This window comes from Pecten maximus, chromosome 18 (genome assembly GCF_902652985.1).
Source record: "Pecten maximus chromosome 18, xPecMax1.1, whole genome shotgun sequence".
In the NCBI taxonomy this organism is placed as follows: Eukaryota; Metazoa; Mollusca; class Bivalvia; order Pectinida; family Pectinidae; genus Pecten; species Pecten maximus.
Window position 1 is genome coordinate 11,631,531 of NC_047032.1, and position 20,150 is coordinate 11,651,680.

The 20,150-nt window shown below is 37.9% G+C and overlaps 1 protein-coding gene across 1 annotated transcript in view; it reads left to right on the top strand.

Annotated features, from left to right (window-relative positions):
- The window catches only part of LOC117317139 (exostosin-1a-like), a 107,360-nt gene that overhangs the window by 71,826 nt on the left and 15,384 nt on the right, over positions 1-20,150 (top strand). The window contains 1 exon segment of the mRNA XM_033871938.1: positions 19,813-19,932. Coding sequence (XP_033727829.1) covers positions 19,813-19,932 — 120 coding nt within the window.

Below are 20,150 nucleotides of genomic sequence, written 5' to 3' on the forward strand. Positions count from 1 at the left end.
TGAGATAGTTGTGTATGTAGAAGTTCGCGTAGTTATGCTGAGAATTTATTTATGAGAGATATAATTTGGTATATGTCCATTAGCGAATACAACTGTTAACCTGTTGGTCAGGTGGTACTGTGGAGTTCTCTCATATGCAGTGTGGAATGAGCAGAATAATGTCCAGCAATTCTGTATAAACATTTGGATCTCTCCGACTTCATCAATCACTTTTAATGGTGACTCACAGACAGCATGCGCAGGTAACTGCCGAATAACTGCACATAAAGTATGCTGGCGAGCCAATCAAATAGACAGATTATTCGTATCTGTGTGCAAACCCTTCCAATATAGCTGGTTTATATACAACGAAACAACCAATTATAAAGCTACCATGCCACAGGGATTGTAGCAATAATTTCTTGTCCAGGCAATTTAACTTCTAAACAATTCAAGATATCTTGACCAAACTTGCAGTATTACTGGCATCACCTAATGCTGATGTGCAGTGTGCTGCCATTTGGTCACTGACAAATTTGTACTAATGTAACATTTGACCTTGGGGTCAAGGCCACGATGATAACAAACAATGATTTCTTGTGTCTTGATGATCGATAGTTGCATTACCTAAAAATAAAGCCAATTATTCAATGCACTGCCATAAAGTTATTTTGACTTATTCTCAAGGTCAAAGGTCAAATTGTAAATTTTTCTTATAATTTCTTATATTTTATCTGTCAATAACTTTTAAACCATTTCAGATATCTTGAAAGTAAATTGATGTATACATTTATCATCCCGCTGATGAAATGCAGTGCTCTGTCATTGAATCATTGCAACCTTGACCACAAGGTCAAAGGTCAATGGAGTGCAAAAAATTCAATGTCTAGTAAGAAAGAAGTGGTAGACAAGCTTTTATTCCCAAAATAATCTCTAGTTAAATATGTATATGTAAATGTATGACTATAATCCTGTATTATTTTCTGAAGAAAAAAATTTGATAATCTACCTTGAATATTGAAGTCAGGATGTGTTCTCTATCAGCTATAGTAAAATCTATCACATGATTCTCATGCTGAAAATTATGTAGATATTCATATAATCACTGACATTTTCATGATCTTGGGAAAGCTATTTTATTACTGCTGAAATGGCTACCTTACTAGCTGCATAAGCTTATAACTTTTAGACAAGATGATAAAATACCTGTGTTAGTGCTAACAATACTGTTCTCCTCTCCATGTGTTTATTGTACAGAATTGCATAAACTTGGTTAATACCTTTTCACCAATATAAATATAACTATATTACATAACAGACTTCAGAGTTGTGTGTGAAGTCATTCAGTTTCCCAGTACCGTATTTGACCTATATGTGGCCTATCATTATCTACAGTACCCTGGCCCCTTCCCCTTCCACCACATGTACATTCCATCTCTAATCTTAAGTCTGACAGTTCCCACTAGCTAGGCACCATAATTGACTCTCATAGTTTCTTTTTCAAAGACTTGTCAATTAAGGCTATTTTCATTCCTCCTTTGTTTTGTGGAAGCATGTGTACATCCAGACAAAATTTTATGTCTATCAGATTCATTTCTGAACAGACTTTTTTTAAAGCTTTGTACAAATGTCAAGTGTGAAACTCCTTTGGCTGGGTTCATATTTCAAATGTCAAGGTAAATAAATCTGCATAGTCAAAAGGTGAATTAAGCTGTCCAACAAAGGGGTCACCTAACCTAGCTACCAAAAGTGAATTAAACTGTCCCAATAGATTGGCCATCTGACCTAGCTACTGAAGGTGAATTAAGCTGTCTAATGAGCAGGCAAATGAGCAGGCAACCTAACCTAGCTACGAAAGGTGAATTAAGCTGTCCGACAGGCCACCTAGCCTAGCTACCAAAGGTGGATTAAGCTGTCCGACAGGCCACCTAGCCTAGCTACCAAAGGTGAATTAAGCTGTCTGACAGGCCACCTAGCCTAGCTACCAAAGGTGAATTAAGCTGTCCGACAGGCCACCTAGCCTAGCTACCAAAGGTGAATTAAGCTGTCCGACAGGCCACCTAGCCTAGCTACCAAAGGTGAATTAAGCTGTCCGACAGGCCACCTAGCCTAGCTACCAAAGGTGAATTAAGCTGTCTGACAGGCCACCTAACCTAGCTACCAAAGGTGAATTAAGCTGTCTGACAGGCCACCTAACCTAGATACCAAAGGTGAATTAAGCTGTCTGACAGGCCACCTAGCCTAGCTACCAAAGGTGAATTAAGCTGTCTGACAGGCCACCTAGCCTAGCTACCAAAGGTGAATTAAGCTGTCCGACAGGCCACCTAACCTAGCTACGAAAGGTGAATTAAGCTGTCTGACAGGCCACCTAGCCTAGCTACCAAAGGTGAATTAAGCTGTCTGACAGGCCACCTAACCTAGCTACGAAAGGTGAATTAAGCTGTCTGACAGGCCACCTAGCCTAGCTACCAAAGGTGAATTAAGCTGTCTGACAGGCCACCTAACCTAGCTACGAAAGGTGAATTAAGCTGTCCGACAGGCCACCTAACCTAGCTACCAAAGGTGAATTAAGCTGTCCGACAGGCCACCTAACCTAGCTATCAAAGGTGAATTAAGCTGTCCGACAGGCCACCTAACCTAGCTACCAAAGGTGAATTAAGCTGTCCGACAGGCCACCTAACCTAGCTACGAAACGTGAATTAAGCTGTCCGACAGGCCACCTAGCCTAGCTACCAAAGGTGAATTAAGCTGTCCGACAGGCCACCTAGCCTAGCTACCAAAGGTGAATTAAGCTGTCCGACAGGCCACCTAGCCTAGCTACCAAAGGTGAATTAAGCTGTCCGACAGGCCACCTAGCCTAGCTCAGTAACCAAAGGTGAATTAAGCTGTCCGACAGGCCACCTAGCCTAGCTACCAAAGGTGAATTAAGCTGTCTGACAGGCCACCTAACCTAGCTACGAAAGGTGAATTAAGCTGTCCGACAGGCCACCTAACCTAGCTACCAAAGGTGAATTAAGCTGTCCGACAGGCCACCTAACCTAGCTACGAAAGGTGAATTAAGCTGTCTGACAGGCCACCTAGCCTAGCTACCAAAGGTGAATTAAGCTGTCGGACAGGCCACCTAACCTAGTAGCTACCAAAGGTGAATTAAGCTGTCCGACAGGCTACCTAACCTAGCTACGAAAGGTGAATTAAGCTGTCGGACAGGCCACCTAACCTAGTAGCTACCAAAGGTGAATTAAGCTGTCGGACAGGCCACCTAACCTAGCTACCAAAGGTGAATTAAGCTGTCGGACAGGCCACCTAACCTAGCTACCAAAGGTGAATTAAGCTGTCCGACAGGCCACCTAACCTAGATACCAAAGGTGAATTAAGCTGTCCGACAGGCCACCTAACCTAGCTACCAAAGGTGAATTAAGCTGTCCGACAGGCCACCTAACCTAGCTACCAATTACTTTCTTTTAACAGTTATATAATTATACAAAATAAAAAGCAGGAATATTAATATCCTAAAGAGATATATTCCCATCAGACGGTGGGCTGATAAAATTTCTATTCTGTTGTCCATATCCTCCAACCAACCATTTTCTTGAGAAGGACAGGAAGGGTCATTCTCAAATTTTATATGCAGTTTAAATTTCCTTTGTGATCACTATAGTAATTATGTTCTGCTTAATTTTGAGATTGAAGTTTGACAAAATGGCTGACAGACAGCCATCTTGGATTTGTTATTACTTATTTCTCCGGAAGTGATATAATTCATGAATCTTTCTCAGACTCGTGTGTAGATCTGTCTAAGTTTGTCAGCTTATAGACTGTCAGAATTCAAAGAAAAAGTTAAATTAATCAAAATTTTATCATAACAACATGACAATACAGAGATAAAATATGCGGAGAGTGGGAGATCCAACGTCCGTAAAGGTAGTATCGGTGTGCTTCTGTGATGCCCAGTCTTGACTTTATTGTTGATGACGTCATTTGTTTGCTATCTATGTTCTACGTCATACACTATAAGTTGTTTTTATGGTTGCCAGGCTAGGCACCACATTTTGCACCTTATATCTGAATGCTTGTATTTCAAAGTTGTTCTGATGACGACACGCCTTATTGTCGAAACTATTAAACATTTTGATTTCAATTGAGGAACCCAGCTAGACGTTGTCCTGGTCATTTTTTACCAAAGATCAAACATGTATCTATAGAACCAGAAGATCATACAATGGTCAACAAAGATCCTAATATCCTAGCTACCAAAAGTGAATTAACCTGTCCCAACAAACAGGCCACCTGACCTAGCTACTGAAGGTGAATTAAGCTGTCTAATGAACAGGCAAATGAGCAGGCAACCTAACCTAGCTACCAAAGGTGAATTAAGCTGTCCGACAGGCCACCTAGCCTAGCTACCAAAGGTGGATTAAGCTGTCCGACAGGCCACCTAGCCTAGCTACCAAAGGTGAATTAAGCTGTCTGACAGGCCACCTAGCCTAGCTACCAAAGGTGAATTAAGCTGTCCGACAGGCCACCTAGCCTAGCTACCAAAGGTGAATTAAGCTGTCCGACAGGCCACCTAGCCTAGCTACCAAAGGTGAATTAAGCTGTCCGACAGGCCACCTAGCCTAGCTACCAAAGGTGAATTAAGCTGTCCGACAGGCCACCTAGCCTAGCTACCAAAGGTGAATTAAGCTGTCTGACAGGCCACCTAACCTAGCTACCAAAGGTGAATTAAGCTGTCTGACAGGCCACCTAGCCTAGATACCAAAGGTGAATTAAGCTGTCTGACAGGCCACCTAGCCTAGCTACCAAAGGTGAATTAAGCTGTCTGACAGGCCACCTAGCCTAGCTACCAAAGGTGAATTAAGCTGTCTGACAGGCCACCTAACCTAGCTACGAAAGGTGAATTAAGCTGTCCGACAGGCCACCTAACCTAGCTACCAAAGGTGAATTAAGCTGTCCGACAGGCCACCTAACCTAGCTACGAAAGGTGAATTAAGCTGTCTGACAGGCCACCTAGCCTAGCTACCAAAGGTGAATTAAGCTGTCGGACAGGCCACCTAACCTAGTAGCTACCAAAGGTGAATTAAGCTGTCCGACAGGCCACCTAACCTAGCTACGAAAGGTGAATTAAGCTGTCGGACAGGCCACCTAACCTAGTAGCTACCAAAGGTGAATTAAGCTGTCGGACAGGCCACCTAACCTAGCTACCAAAGGTGAATTAAGCTGTCGGACAGGCCACCTAACCTAGCTACCAAAGGTGAATTAAGCTGTCCGACAGGCCACCTAACCTAGATACCAAAGGTGAATTAAGCTGTCCGACAGGCCACCTAACCTAGCTACCAAAGGTGAATTAAGCTGTCCGACAGGCCACCTAACCTAGCTACCAATTACTTTCTTTTAACAGTTATATAATTATACAAAATAAAAAGCAGGAATATTAATATCCTAAAGAGATATATTCCCATCAGACGGTGGGCTGATAAAATTTCTATTCTGTTGTCCATATCCTCCAACCAACCATTTTCTTGAGAAGGACAGGAAGGGTCATTCTCAAATTTTATATGCAGTTTAAATTTCCTTTGTGATCACTATAGTAATTATGTTCTGCTTAATTTTGAGATTGAAGTTTGACAAAATGGCTGACAGACAGCCATCTTGGATTTGTTATTACTTATTTCTCCGGAAGTGATATAATTCATGAATCTTTCTCAGACTCGTGTGTAGATCTGTCTAAGTTTGTCAGCTTATAGACTGTCAGAATTCAAAGAAAAAGTTAAATTAATCAAAATTTTATCATAACAACATGACAATACAGAGATAAAATATGCGGAGAGTGGGAGATCCAACGTCCGTAAAGGTAGTATCGGTGTGCTTCTGTGATGCCCAGTCTTGACTTTATTGTTGATGACGTCATTTGTTTGCTATCTATGTTCTACGTCATACACTATAAGTTGTTTTTATGGTTGCCAGGCTAGGCACCACATTTTGCACCTTATATCTGAATGCTTGTATTTCAAAGTTGTTCTGATGACGACACGCCTTATTGTCGAAACTATTAAACATTTTGATTTCAATTGAGGAACCCAGCTAGACGTTGTCCTGGTCATTTTTTTACCAAAGATCAAACATGTATCTATAGAACCAGAAGATCATACAATGGTCAACAAAGATCCTAATATCCTAGCTACCAAAGGTGAATTAACCTGTCCCAACAAACAGGCCACCTGACCAGAGTAGCTACTGAAGGTGAATTAAGCTGTCTAATGAGCAGGCAAATGAGCAGGCAACCTAACCTAGCTACGAAAGGTGAATTAAGCTGTCCGACAGGCCACCTAGCCTAGCTACCAAAGGTGGATTAAGCTGTCCGACAGGCCACCTAGCCTAGCTACCAAAGGTGAATTAAGCTGTCTGACAGGCCACCTAGCCTAGCTACCAAAGGTGAATTAAGCTGTCTGACAGGCCACCTAGCCTAGCTACCAAAGGTGAATTAAGCTGTCCGACAGGCCACCTAGCCTAGCTACCAAAGGTGAATTAAGCTGTCCGACAGGCCACCTAGCCTAGCTACCAAAGGTGAATTAAGCTGTCTGACAGGCCACCTAGCCTAGCTACCAAAGGTGAATTAAGCTGTCTGACAGGCCACCTAACCTAGCTACCAAAGGTGAATTAAGCTGTCTGACAGGCCACCTAGCCTAGATACCAAAGGTGAATTAAGCTGTCTGACAGGCCACCTAGCCTAGCTACCAAAGGTGAATTAAGCTGTCTGACAGGCCACCTAGCCTAGCTACCAAAGGTGAATTAAGCTGTCTGACAGGCCACCTAACCTAGCTACGAAAGGTGAATTAAGCTGTCCGACAGGCCACCTAACCTAGCTACGAAAGGTGAATTAAGCTGTCTGACAGGCCACCTAGCCTAGCTACCAAAGGTGAATTAAGCTGTCTGACAGGCCACCTAACCTAGCTACGAAAGGTGAATTAAGCTGTCCGACAGGCCACCTAACCTAGCTACCAAAGGTGAATTAAGCTGTCTGACAGGCCACCTAACCTAGCTACCAAAGGTGAATTAAGCTGTCCGACAGGCCACCTAACCTAGCTACCAAAGGTGAATTAAGCTGTCCGACAGGCCACCTAACCTAGCTACCAAAGGTGAATTAAGCTGTCCGACAGGCCACCTAACCTAGCTACCAATTACTTTCTTTTAACAGTTATATAATTATACAAAATAAAAAGCAGGAATATTAATATCCTAAAGAGATATATTCCCATCAGACGGTGGGCTGATAAAATTTCTATTCTGTTGTCCATATCCTCCAACTATTTTCTTGAGAAGGACAGGAAGGGTCATTCTCAAATTTTATATGCAGTTTAAATTTCCTTTGTGATCACTATAGTAATTATGTTCTGCTTAATTTTGAGATTGAAGTTTGACAAAATGGCTGACAGACAGCCATCTTGGATTTGTTATTACTTATTTCTCCGGAAGTGATATAATTCATGAATCTTTCTCAGACTTGTGTGTAGATCTGTCTAAGTTTGTCAGCTTATAGACTGTCAGAATTCAAAGAAAAAGTTAAATTAATCAAAATTTTATCATAACAGCATGACAATACTAACAAAGATCAAATATGCGGAGAGTGGGAGATCCAACGTCCGTAAAGGTAGTATCGGTGTGCTTCTGTGATGCCCAGTCTTGACTTTATTGTTGATGACGTCATTTGTTTGCTATCTATGTTCTACGTCATACACTATAAGTTGTTTTTATGGTTGCCAGGTTAGGCACCACATTTTGCACCTTATACCTGAATGCTTGTATTTCAAAGTTGTTCTGATGACGACACGCCTTATTGTCGAAACTATTAAACATTTTGATTTCAGTTCAGAAACCCAGCTAGACGTTGTCCTGGTCATTTTTTACCAAAGATCAAACATGTATCTAAAGAACCAGAAGATCATACAATGGTCAACAAAGATCCTTCGGGTATCTCCTGTATAGTTTAGTGAGGTTTATTAAGATCATACAATGGTCAACAAAGATCCTTTCGGGGATCTCCTGTATTTAAGATCATACAATGGTCAACAAAGATCCTTTCGGGGATCTGCTGTATTTAAGATCATACATTGGTCAACAAAGATCCTTTCGGGGATCTGCTGTATTTAAGATCATACAATGGTCAACAAAGATCCTTTCGGGGATCTCCTGTATTTAAGATCATACAATGGTCAACAAAGATCCTTTCGGGGATCTCCTGTATTTAAGATTATACAATGGTCAACAAAGATCCTATGGGGATCTGCTGTATAGTTTAGTGAGATTTAGAGGGTTATTCACACCCAGGACATTTATTAGGTTAACATTGGTATCCTCAAGCATTCTCTTCTGTTACATTAGTGGTTTTCCATGAGTTCTCCAGACTCCTCCTCTAGTAGGTACTTCATACACAATGATACTTGGGCCTTTAATTGAAATAGAAACAACGCGACGATATTACCACTGCTTAAAAAAATAAACTTTTCATGTTTCTGTTTGAATTGAAACGAAAGGTTTGAAGCTTTGCAATTTCGTTTGAACTTAACGTGAAAGTTTCTTTTGAGAATCACATTAGTGCTAGGACCATTGAAGAACTACAAGACGTCATGTTATATAATAGCCCCCCCCCCCCTACAAGTTTAAACAGGGGGCTACATATAATACTCTGGTATCGACTTGTCCCGACAACTGCATTTTTCAAAACAATTGAAGTGGTGCATCTGATCTGCCCCTTGGGGATCTGACAGAGTTGGGGTCTGTGGATTGAAGAGGGCTGAGACATTAGCCGGCCATCCTTTGATGACAATCCTAGTTTAAATTTTGCTAGGCCTAATATTCAACAGTGATCATGTGTACATGGGGTGACTATGTATTCTGTTATTGATATTAACAGCTGTTCTATTACCTAGATATAGGGGTACTTTTTCTCCTCAGCTGATATGTTAGATATGGAAATCTGTAGAGAACCACTTCAAAGCATTATATCATCAGATTGCGGTTGTGTCATTATGGTGCATATTTTTCAGAAAAAGATGCAAACTTGTTTTTAAAAGTTGTGAATTTGAAGGCCAATGATATATTTTATTAGTTAAATTGGAAATGAACATTACCATACCATTTAGTCTTCTCATGAACATTGGTACATATGCCCCAGCAAAATAAATGTGAAAGGTCATTAAGTTTTGAGTTGAAAGCTTAATAGTGAGGCTTATTAGGGGAGAGAGTTTATTCAGTTTTATCTGTCTTTCCATCCTTCTGCACTTTAGTTTCACCAGGCAGCTTTCTCCTACACTATTTATCACTGGAAGTTTGTACTTCTGTCATGAATTCACTTCAGAAAGGCATCAGAGAAAAAGAATTGTGAAAACTGTATCTCCTATACTGCTTCATAGACATATGAGCTTCATACCATCATTAAGTCATGGCACAAACTTTGAATAGCTTTAAATCAGGCCTGAACCGAACTTGGAGACACCACCCTGGGAAATTCAATCTAGGATGCTATATGGTAGGAAATGACCGGAAGTCAACACTAGTCGTTACAGTAGATGCGTAGATAGTAGTTGAAGACTAACAAATGGTGTCAATAACGATGAGTTATACTTAAGTCATGGGTACGTACATCATCCAAGTGACGTGGTGTGTCATGTACCAAAAGTAAGTTTCTCTGACCTACATTTTGACCTTTAACCTACATCAAAGAAAAGGGTTGGCCTGGCTGTATCCCCTAACTATTAAATTGTCGTTGGGATTTATTACCACGGGCATGAGTTCACCTAGGTGAGAAAAATGTGTCTTGTAACAAAAGTAGGTCACTTTGACCTACATTTCGACACTTGACCTACATCAAATGAAAAATTGTTCAGGTCTGATCTCCTGCACTACATATCACTCAAACTAATTCTTACTTGAGGTATATATGGGTTCACTTGCATTGAACGTCGGATATCATCTATTAAATTTAATGATATTCCTGAATGGGTTCACATTATATAATGCCACCAAATGCTTTAAGTGGCTGACTCAGGTTAAGGTGTCCCGACAGTCTATCACTAGCCCTCCACCTCTGTTGTAATAATTTAATTCCAACAAGGATTCATCATGACTATACTTTCTTGGCATATAATTGTATATCCGTACGTGGGCGACTGTTATTTGCTGAATTGTCATGTCATATTTATTACGTGGTCAGTGTTTTTTTAAGGGTCGATTTGGGGCTGAATTTCGGCCCCTTCTCCTAAAGAAATTTTGTTGTATTTTCCCAATTTCTTGCTCATATTTTCCCATTCAGAAAATATCCCTTCATATCAATTGGTATAAAGAAATGCCGATCAAAATGTATTTCACAAGATATTTTCAACGCCAGTGTTCTCGTTCTATGTTAGTTGCGTTCGATATCGCAAATTCCCGTGCTTTTTGTTTCCGTGTCTGAATCGATGTCATTTTCCTCAATGTTTCAAATTCAAGCTCACCGCGAAAGTCTTGTGTTGATCGAGTGTTTTAATTGCACACGTGTCTCACATATGCTATGACAATTTAAGTGCTTGAAAGTTTTAAGATCATGTAAACAAGATGTCGCACAACTCGAAGTATTATGTCAAAAGACAGACAAAAAAAGATAGTTAAGGCCTTACGAAAGTGAGTGACTTCTTCAAATGGTCTTCCGGCGGCGATATACCAAACAACCCGTCAACCAATGAATCAACATCCAACACTGAATCGACCGTCCAGACGGAATGTTTACCAAACATCAACGTACACGTAACCCGCAACGAAAGTCTGGTATTAACTTTATCGGGAAAAAAGAGAAGCAGCGTCGATAGACGAAAAATTAATTGCTGCCAAATATGAATCTGCCTTCTCTTGGCTTTATCACATTAGTGTGACATGTGGCTACATGTGCAAGTACTGTGAATTGTTTGTTTTTGGTGCACATTTGAGTTGTAAGCCATTTGTTACAAAGGGTGTAAAACTTTGGACACATTCTTCAAGAAAATTGAAAAAAACATGACCAAAGTAGCGAACATAATGTGGCTGTGCAACGCTTAATGCACTTTCCAGGTCAAATGTAAATGTGTATCAACAACTGAAGGCACAGGGTGAGGGTCAGATCCAACAACAGAGAGGTTGTCCAAAAAATATTTAAGTGTGTTGATTTTTTGATCAGACAAAAGTGGGCAGCAACAGAAAATACGGCTAAAGATGTAAAATTTGTTGCAGGGTTAGGTGTGAAAGATTTACAACAATACTTAATCCAATCTTCGTCTCACTCTGTGAAATATGTCTCTTCAAGCAGTGTCACACAGATGATCACCTGCATATCAAATCTTTTAGAAAGACAGATTTTACATGATATACACGACAAAGAGTTCACGTTTTTGCAGATGAGAGTGCGGATCTTGCCCATCACAGTCAGCTTATTGACTTGTTAATATTTTTTTGCATTTAAAACCTGCAACAGCAAATTTTCCCAAACGAGAAAAAATACCGCTGTATTTTCCCAATTGAAAAGGTACAGGCCCGTGTAAAAAAGGGATGAAAAAATCACTGGGCGGTGATATATTTTATGTTTGTATTGGTTGGTATGTTAATGCCAAGTGCGTTGAAATTCAGAATCAGCTTTTGATAAAGTAGATCAAAGATCATAGTCAATGTCAGCCGTTCTGCAAATGTTAATAAGTACCAGCACAAATGTCTTGTGACAAGGAACACACAAGTCAAATATGAAAACCCTATATTTCTCATATGGTTAGAATACTGTTGCCATTGTTTTCAAGCAGATCAAAGGTCACAGTCATGCAATTGCAAGGTCAGCAGGACTGCATATGTCTAGTACCAATGGAAAGGTTTTGTCACAATTGAGGAACACAGTCGTGTCAAAGTTGTATCCTCATTAGTATTGACACAACAGCTGCACACTGTCTGCGGATGCTGACGCTAGAGGATAGCTATAGCTTCCCTGGACTTCATCACAGCGAGTTTGAAAAGAATGGTAAAAGTTCAATTTCATCAAGATATGTTATACGCAAACTCACAGCAATTCCAAATATGATAAGTTAAAAAATGCAATCCTTGAGTTAATTAAAACTGATGTAATCTCTGAAACAGTTTTTCTTAGAAGTGGAATGATAAAAGATTGAGCTTTTAAGGATTTCTATTTTTTATTAAGCATTACATTAAGTTATTTTATTTGTTTTGTAAATGATTTCTTTTGAGTTGACTTTGGAACGCATCGTTTCTGGCCCTATATATCACATCCTTCAAACAGGCTCAATTGATTTTAAATGTCTCATGATTTGTCATTGCTTGCAGAACAATCGTAAAATTGAAATTAACACAGATTGCTCAAGGTTGACAAATGTTCCATGTGATTAATGGTCAAAGATTACGGACTACTATGGGAACAGACAATGTGTAATCACCATAGTGACGACTGTCTGTATTTAAATTCAGATATAAGAAAGAACTACTTTGTCGGACTCAAATCTTTAAGAAAATATATAAGATAGGCATGATGATAATCTGCTAGGTTTGGTATTTTTCCACTATAAAAAAAAGGAATTCTTTATATTAAAAAGGTTATTGATACAATCGGTATTGTGCTATTATAAAAAGGAATCCCTTTATATAAACAAGATCTATAAAGGAAGTTTGACTTGTGTTTATATAATATAACATAAAAGTATTACTGGTTAATTATTTATACATGGTTAAGGTGTCCCGACACTTTATCACTAGCCCTCCACCTCTGGGTTGCGAGTTCGAAACCTACGTGGGACAGTTGCCAGGTACTGACTGTAGGCCGGTGGTTTTTCTCCGGGTACTCCGGCTTTCCTCCACCTCCAAAACCTGGCACATTCTTAAAGACACTGGCTGTTAATAGGACATTAAAACAAAAACAAAGAAACAAACAAACAAATATGAATGATTGAAAATGCTGGATTTTGACAGTCAGTACTTGAAAAGCACTGGAATTCATACTTTTTAAGATTCCAATAGTCATTCATTAGCAAGTTATGAAAAGATTTTTTTTAATCATTGCTATTTTAACTTTCAGTTTCGATAATTGTAACCTAGATTCAAGTGTTTGTCATTCGTTACAAGTAGTATTTTGTGTACTTTACTTATAAACACAATTTTGTTGGTAAAACATTGGAAAATTGAGAAAAAATGCTGGAAAAGTGCTTGAATTTTGGTATGAAAAATCTGGGTATATGAACCATGTTTACTGAATCATGGATCATGCAATATGTACTATAATTGGTAGGATATGTTATTCAATATATCATACAATAAAGTGTATTGTAAGTTCAACTGATATTAGGTTATACATACAAAATTGTGTTTGTTGTCTGCAGTGATATTTGTTTAATTTTCACTAGAAATATTAATACCTTTACTGGTGTTGATCTGCTGTTACATGTAACAATACGAATGAATCCTGTTTCTGATATATGTTTTATGTTTTGTGGCAGGAAATTGACAATAAAATCCTAAAAAATGAAAATTTGACAGCCAATGATTTTTCCAAGAGTACATTTGTGAAGATTAATTAAATTTGGAAAGATTTTTAATCAGTTTAAGGGAGATACCAGTTGCCTGTTTGGTTTTGATTAAATTCTTACTGCCTGGATGAAATTTGGCTGTATATGGGGAGAAATATAATGAAATTGTGTGCATCAGGATCGGTAATATTGTCTACTTCACTCACAACAAGTACGGGTTGCATGTATACTGATTTTATAAAGGGAATATAAAATGAAGAACCTATTTTACATTAGGTGAGAATTAAAATGGAATTGGCTTTATGTAAAATATCAAGGTTTCTGAAAATGAATGTTTCAATTTTTATGAGAATAATGAGATTTGAATTTTTTTTTTTATATATCTTTCCCTGATTACATTCCATATTTGGAATTACAATGTCATCAGTCACGTGACTTTAACACACCAAATACATCATATTGAGGTTTCAAAAGTGACTTTATGGTTGGTTCCATTATGACTAGAAATGATGGCTTCATCTTCTGGGACCGTTGTTTCAGATCCTATCACTTTAGAACTAAGACATATTCCCTCTAATAATATTAGCTCACATGGCACAAAATAAATAGATTATAAATATGTCTTCTCTTCAATCCTTCATTATCCCCTCGCGACGAAAGTCGGGGAGGGGATATAGCGTTCCGTTCGTACGTAAGTACGTACATACGTGCGTATGTTCACTTTTTGTCAGCGCTCTTGCGACTTCATTTTTGAACGGATTCTGACCAAACTTCATATATGGGTCCAGCATGGGAATACCTCGAACGAGTTCGTGTTTCAGGGTGCCAAGGTCAAGGTCAAGGTCACCGTTACTACTTATAGAAAATCTTTGTCAGCGCTCTTGCGACTTCATTTTTGAACGGATTCTGACCAAACTTCATATATGGGTCCAGCATGGGAATACCTCGAACGAGTTCGTGTTTCAGGGTGCCAAGGTCAAGGTCAAGGTCACCGTTACTATTTATAGAAAATCTTTGTCAGCCCTCTTGCGACTTCATTTCTGAACGGATCCTGACCAAACTTCATATATGGGTCCAGCATGGGAATACCTCGAACGAGTTCGTGTTTCAGGGCGCCAATTATAATTATAATAACTATCAGGAAATGAAGTTGCTAGTGTGATGCGTAACCAAATACTGTTGAATACATAACAATATATACCATATTTATCTGGCAATGAGCCCATGCCTGATAATAAGCCCATCCATGTCTATTGCAGTTCAGTGCAAATGACAGCTGATGTTATTTCAATGTCCATGCAGAGTTCATGTGTTAGCACGGGAGGGGATTTGTATCGTTTTCGATGCCTTGTTTTCTTTAATGTTTCACCAGTGCTGTGTATTGCTATAATTCCTAACTATGTCAAAACTGTGCCAATTTTGACATCACCTACTGGTGATGGTATGACTTAAAGGACTTCAGTGAAAAATGATAGAACTTAATTAAAGCTATCACGATATAGTCCTTATAAATTTCCCAAGACACATATGTCTTGGTAACTGTCTGCATCTGTCCAGTTGTCCTTGCGTACATCATCAATCGATTCAAATTTTACATCAAGATTCTTCAGTGGTCAGTTTACTCGTTAGATTATGTCTTAAAATTATTGTCCCTCTTGTTTTTTTTGTTTTTGTTTGTTTTGTTTTTTTGGCCAACATATTCCAAAACGATTTTACTTTTTTACGAGGAAATTCTCTTGGTTACAGTTATACATGCAAGGGGCCACCTGTATGTTATTCAGTGAGGTTGTTACCAATAACTACAAGATGACCCAGCCTCAAAATGACCGTGGGTGTTCATGGAGTGATTATATATATATAACCCAGCAAACAAACAAACGGTATCAAAAGTAAAGATAACTACCTATAGCAAAGGGAGGTAACTCTACAGGAGAAAAATGTCTTTATGGTATTTTTATTGCAATGTATGTAAAGGAGAATACCCTTAATGAAAAAAGTAGATGTACAACAGAACTCTTCTGTACTGCTGTAAAAAGGTAATTACTATTTTATTATACCACAAATGACTTTCTCTAATGAACTGATCATGATGCTACACAATTAGTGATATTTGGTTTGCTGCATGCTTCATAAATAATGTACTATGGGTACACTTTGAAGGTCACATAGGTCGAATGCATAAGGTTTCTTATCAAGATTATAGCAACTGACATGCAACATCCTGGTAATTAGAATTTAAAGATTCGGGAATTATGAACGGTGATCACCCCACAGTAATGACGTAATTTGCCTGCAGTAATTTGGTTTGAATATCTTCTAGGGATGTACAATCATAAAGGCATCAATATTTCAGTTAAGGTAGTTTTACTTTTGTAATTATAAATACTGTAAGCATTGGTCTATACAAGGTTAGCATTAAAGTGGGCAGACAGCAAGTAGATCAACAACTGAAAAGTACATGCTTGGAGCCTCCTTTTACATCGAACGAAGATTAAATTTACCAGGAGTGGAGTAACATATATACATGATTGGGGCCTCTTTATACTCATCAATATAGCATTAATATTGATTATGATATTACTCCCCATGCAAAAGCTAATGGGCCTGATGATACATACATGATTGGGGGATAGTTTGTACCTTTCGAGAGGATTAATATGTACATGATCGGGGCCCATTTGTACTGATCCAGAGAAGTTTAACATGTACATCCTTGGGGTCCTTTGTACCCATTGCCATCGAGAAAGCTTTAACAGTTACATTATTAGGAAGAACCATTTTGTTCTCTTTGAGAAAGGATTGAAATGTACATGATTGGGACCCTGTTTACCCATCGAGAGAGGATTAACCTGTACATTATTTTGGCCTCTTTTTACCCATCAAGAGAGGTTTAGTATGTACATTATTGGAGCCCCTTCATACTCATCGAGAGATGTTTAACATGTACATTATTGGAGCCCCTTCGTACTCATCGAGAGATGTTTAACATGTACATTATTGGGGGCCCTTCGTACTCATCGAGAGAGGTTTAACATGTACATTATTGGGGGCCCTTCGTACTCATCGAGAGAGGTTTAACATGTACATTATTGGGGGCCCTTCGTACTCATCGAGAGAGATTTAACATGTTCATTATTGGGGGCCCTTCGTACTCATCGAGAGAGGTTTAACATGTACATGATTGGGGGCCCTTCGTACTCATCAAAAGAGGTTTAAAATGTACATGATTGGGGTCCCTTTATATCTACTGACATGTACATGATTGGGGCCACTTACATATGGTAAACCTTCGGTCAGTTCAAACAAAATTTAATGAATATTGTTGAAGCTGTTCCAATTATACAAAATCATGCTTCAAATATCTACCAAACTTTTTTGATACCTGCAAATATAAGGAAACACCCTAGGCAAACGAAGAGGCATGATCGGGTAGTCAATCCTTTCGACTTAAATGCGACACCTTTTGGTCTGCCCTAGTAATTGAGGGCCTATTTATAGGTAACACATTAATTGGCAATAATTAAGGGGTGGTCTTGATGCAATTTAGTATTCAAAATACTTAGTTATAACATGTACACTGTATTTGTCAATACATGGATGATTTCCTAGTTTGCCATGCAGCGTGACATCAGCATCTTGTGATCATTATACATGCTCGGGGCCTAAAGTTGACTTTAGCGGTCGCATGCACGATGTATTTTAAAGCAATGTTAAAAAACTGTATCGGTGCTCAAGTTTTGGCACGTATTATTTATGGTGTGTCTGTCACAGTTGTGCTGTTATGATCACACATATACAATCCATTGCCCTTAGCATGCCTTTTGGTCAAAGTCTTGGCATTTTCTGGGGCAAAATGTTAGGTTTCAATGGAGTTTGCCGATAAAATTCATACTTGACGCTCTTCTTTTGACGTGTTCATACTATTTGAAATAGCCTGAGTTATTATAAAGGATCAGTCGAGTTTGAAGTATCACTAGCTAGCAAAAAAAATCAGTATTTTTATTGAAAAAAAATGATGTGAGCCACTGATTCAAACTGACCGGAGGTTTTCTGTATGTGCTGACAAAGCACAGATATGAACATTAGGGGAGCCGTTAAAATACAGGCTGATAAAAAATTCTCTTTTTAATTTTTTTTTTCTATTTTATACTGCATATTGAATGGCTGTTCCCAATCTCCCCTGCTAGTCATTGTAATTTTACAATCTAATTTCAAACTCGAAACTAGTCTCGTAGTCCCATCTTTTATAAAAGTACAAAAGCCATGGCTGAAATATCAATAATGTATATCAAAGGAAACATTGGTCTTGTTTGTATTGGGGGATGTTGTTTTCCTCGGTGGTACACTTGATTGAGTTTGGTTTTAGCTGCTGTGGAGTTTTGAGATAGACTTGATATTTGTTAACGGTGAATTTTTATTTTAAATTGTATCTCTAGAGAACACTGGCCAATTATACTGGTCTGTTGGATATCTAGAAAAATAAATGGTGACTGAATTCACACATAACACACATCACAGAGTATATGTTATTACTTAGTAGAGGCCTGTGTCAGTTTTGAATGAACATTATGTACTTAATCTGATTCATTTGATTATGATAGTTCAGGTATAATGTGAAAGTGTCATTTTTATGTCCAGGCCATTTCAATGAAATGAGAGGCACCTTGCAAGTAGTTGATATTACCAAAAGACACTATAAAAAGCATTTTATCAAAAAACAGTTTTTTTTTACAAATTCTGATTGGCTCAGATAATTAAAGGTCACATGACTCCCTATTGAAAACAATAATGACCCCGTGTGCTAAAAAGTTAATCACAAAATGTAATTAACTGAGTATTTCCAAAAGTAGATAACAGGTAGTGTAATAATGAATCTAACTTCCCTTTGTCTCACAATTCATGTCTTTTGCATAATTACAGCAGGGACAACTTAAGACAAGCAGTGCGTATGTCTCTGAGACTTCAGGAACAATTATATTATCTATCAATTAATACATTAAATGTTATTTTGATGAATTAAGCTTATACTATTTGGAGTGTACACTGTTTTGTTTAAGGTAAATTTTTCATTTATTTTGTAGTCTTAATTAGTGCTAGCATTTGCTTACACTTTTTAATTACCATTTTATGATAAAACATGCAATTATAGCCTTTTGATTTTGGTTGATACATTGGTTGTATAAACCTGAGAAAAAATTTCAACCTCAGAATTGGTTAATATATTTTTCTCAGGTTAATAAAACCATGTATATCTACCTTATCAAAAGGCTATAATTGTAAAGAATTTTCTAAGTCCTAGATATCCAAGTTTATATGCCAGTGAACCTAAAATAAAAATAAAATAAATTTAATCTAAAGTACAAAATACATATATACGGGTTAATCATGTAACCATATATATATATAGAACTTGGACTTAATTGTTCTGCTTCAGTGATTTTGACATGATATGGTTTAAAGCAGTAATTGAAATATATGTATATTGTTGTTTCTGGATTCTTATCGGGTTTCAAGTCCAACCAAATGGAGGTCACTGTCCATTTGAAATCCGACATTTTGTTGGGCGTATGGCTTTCATTATGTCTCCATTCCTCAACACGGCATGGTTATAGGCTTATATACATGTACTTTGTGTTTTATATATATTTCATCTCTTAATGACAATTTCTGTGAGAGATCGAGATTTACAGCTGTTCTTATAATTCTACATCACTATATTTTCCAATGTCAATGATTCTGTTTAAGACAGAGAAAAACTTATTTGTTCTCTTTGGTAAATTCATTACTGTTTATATTTCCAGGGGGAAAAAAACATGATATTTCTTTAAATTTTTGCTTAAGTTATCCAGAAGCTATTAATAGATATTAAAGCTCCATCTTCGTCCTGTATCATTGTCACTCTGAGGACAAAGATGATTTCTATGACCCATATAAAGACACACACTTAAAGTATTAATAAGCACCTTTCAATAACAATTGAGAGTTAGATATATTAAAGTCAAAAATTTAAATATTTGTTCTAGGACTCCCCATCAGTGGTGCTTAGGGCCTGAAGTGTTTTACCTAAGAGGCGACGAAAGAATGTGAAAATAGGTCAGATAAATTGTCAAATTCTCGATGGAGAGGAGCAATACACAGCTCCATGATTTAATAAATTTAGTAATTTTGAATATATAATTTCAACAGAAGTCTTAATTAATTAAGTTACATTGTGTGGTGATTGAGTGGGTTTGATCAGTCTTATTTATTGTGCTTAATTAACCTAAAACTTCTTCATTAAAACGGTTCTCTCCCTCTCTTTTTATTCCAGGTTCCTTCCATTGTGCGATCAGCGAAGCAGCCAGATATCCTACAGCTACGCCAGCAGACCCAGTTCCTGTGGGAAACTTACTTTTCCTCTGTAGAAAAAATTGTATCCACAACTTTGGAGGTAGGTTAACATCTCCCATGCATTTAGTTTCACAGCATTTGAGTTATATCACGTTTGATAAAAAAAAAGATGAAATAAAACATACGTCATCCACCACTACTTATACTTCAATATCTTGAATTCCATGATAAATTACTCTGAATCAGCTGAAAAATAAAAAGATAACTCATTAGATTATAAGCTTAGATTAGATTTATTTTCGGTTACAGGATGGAAAT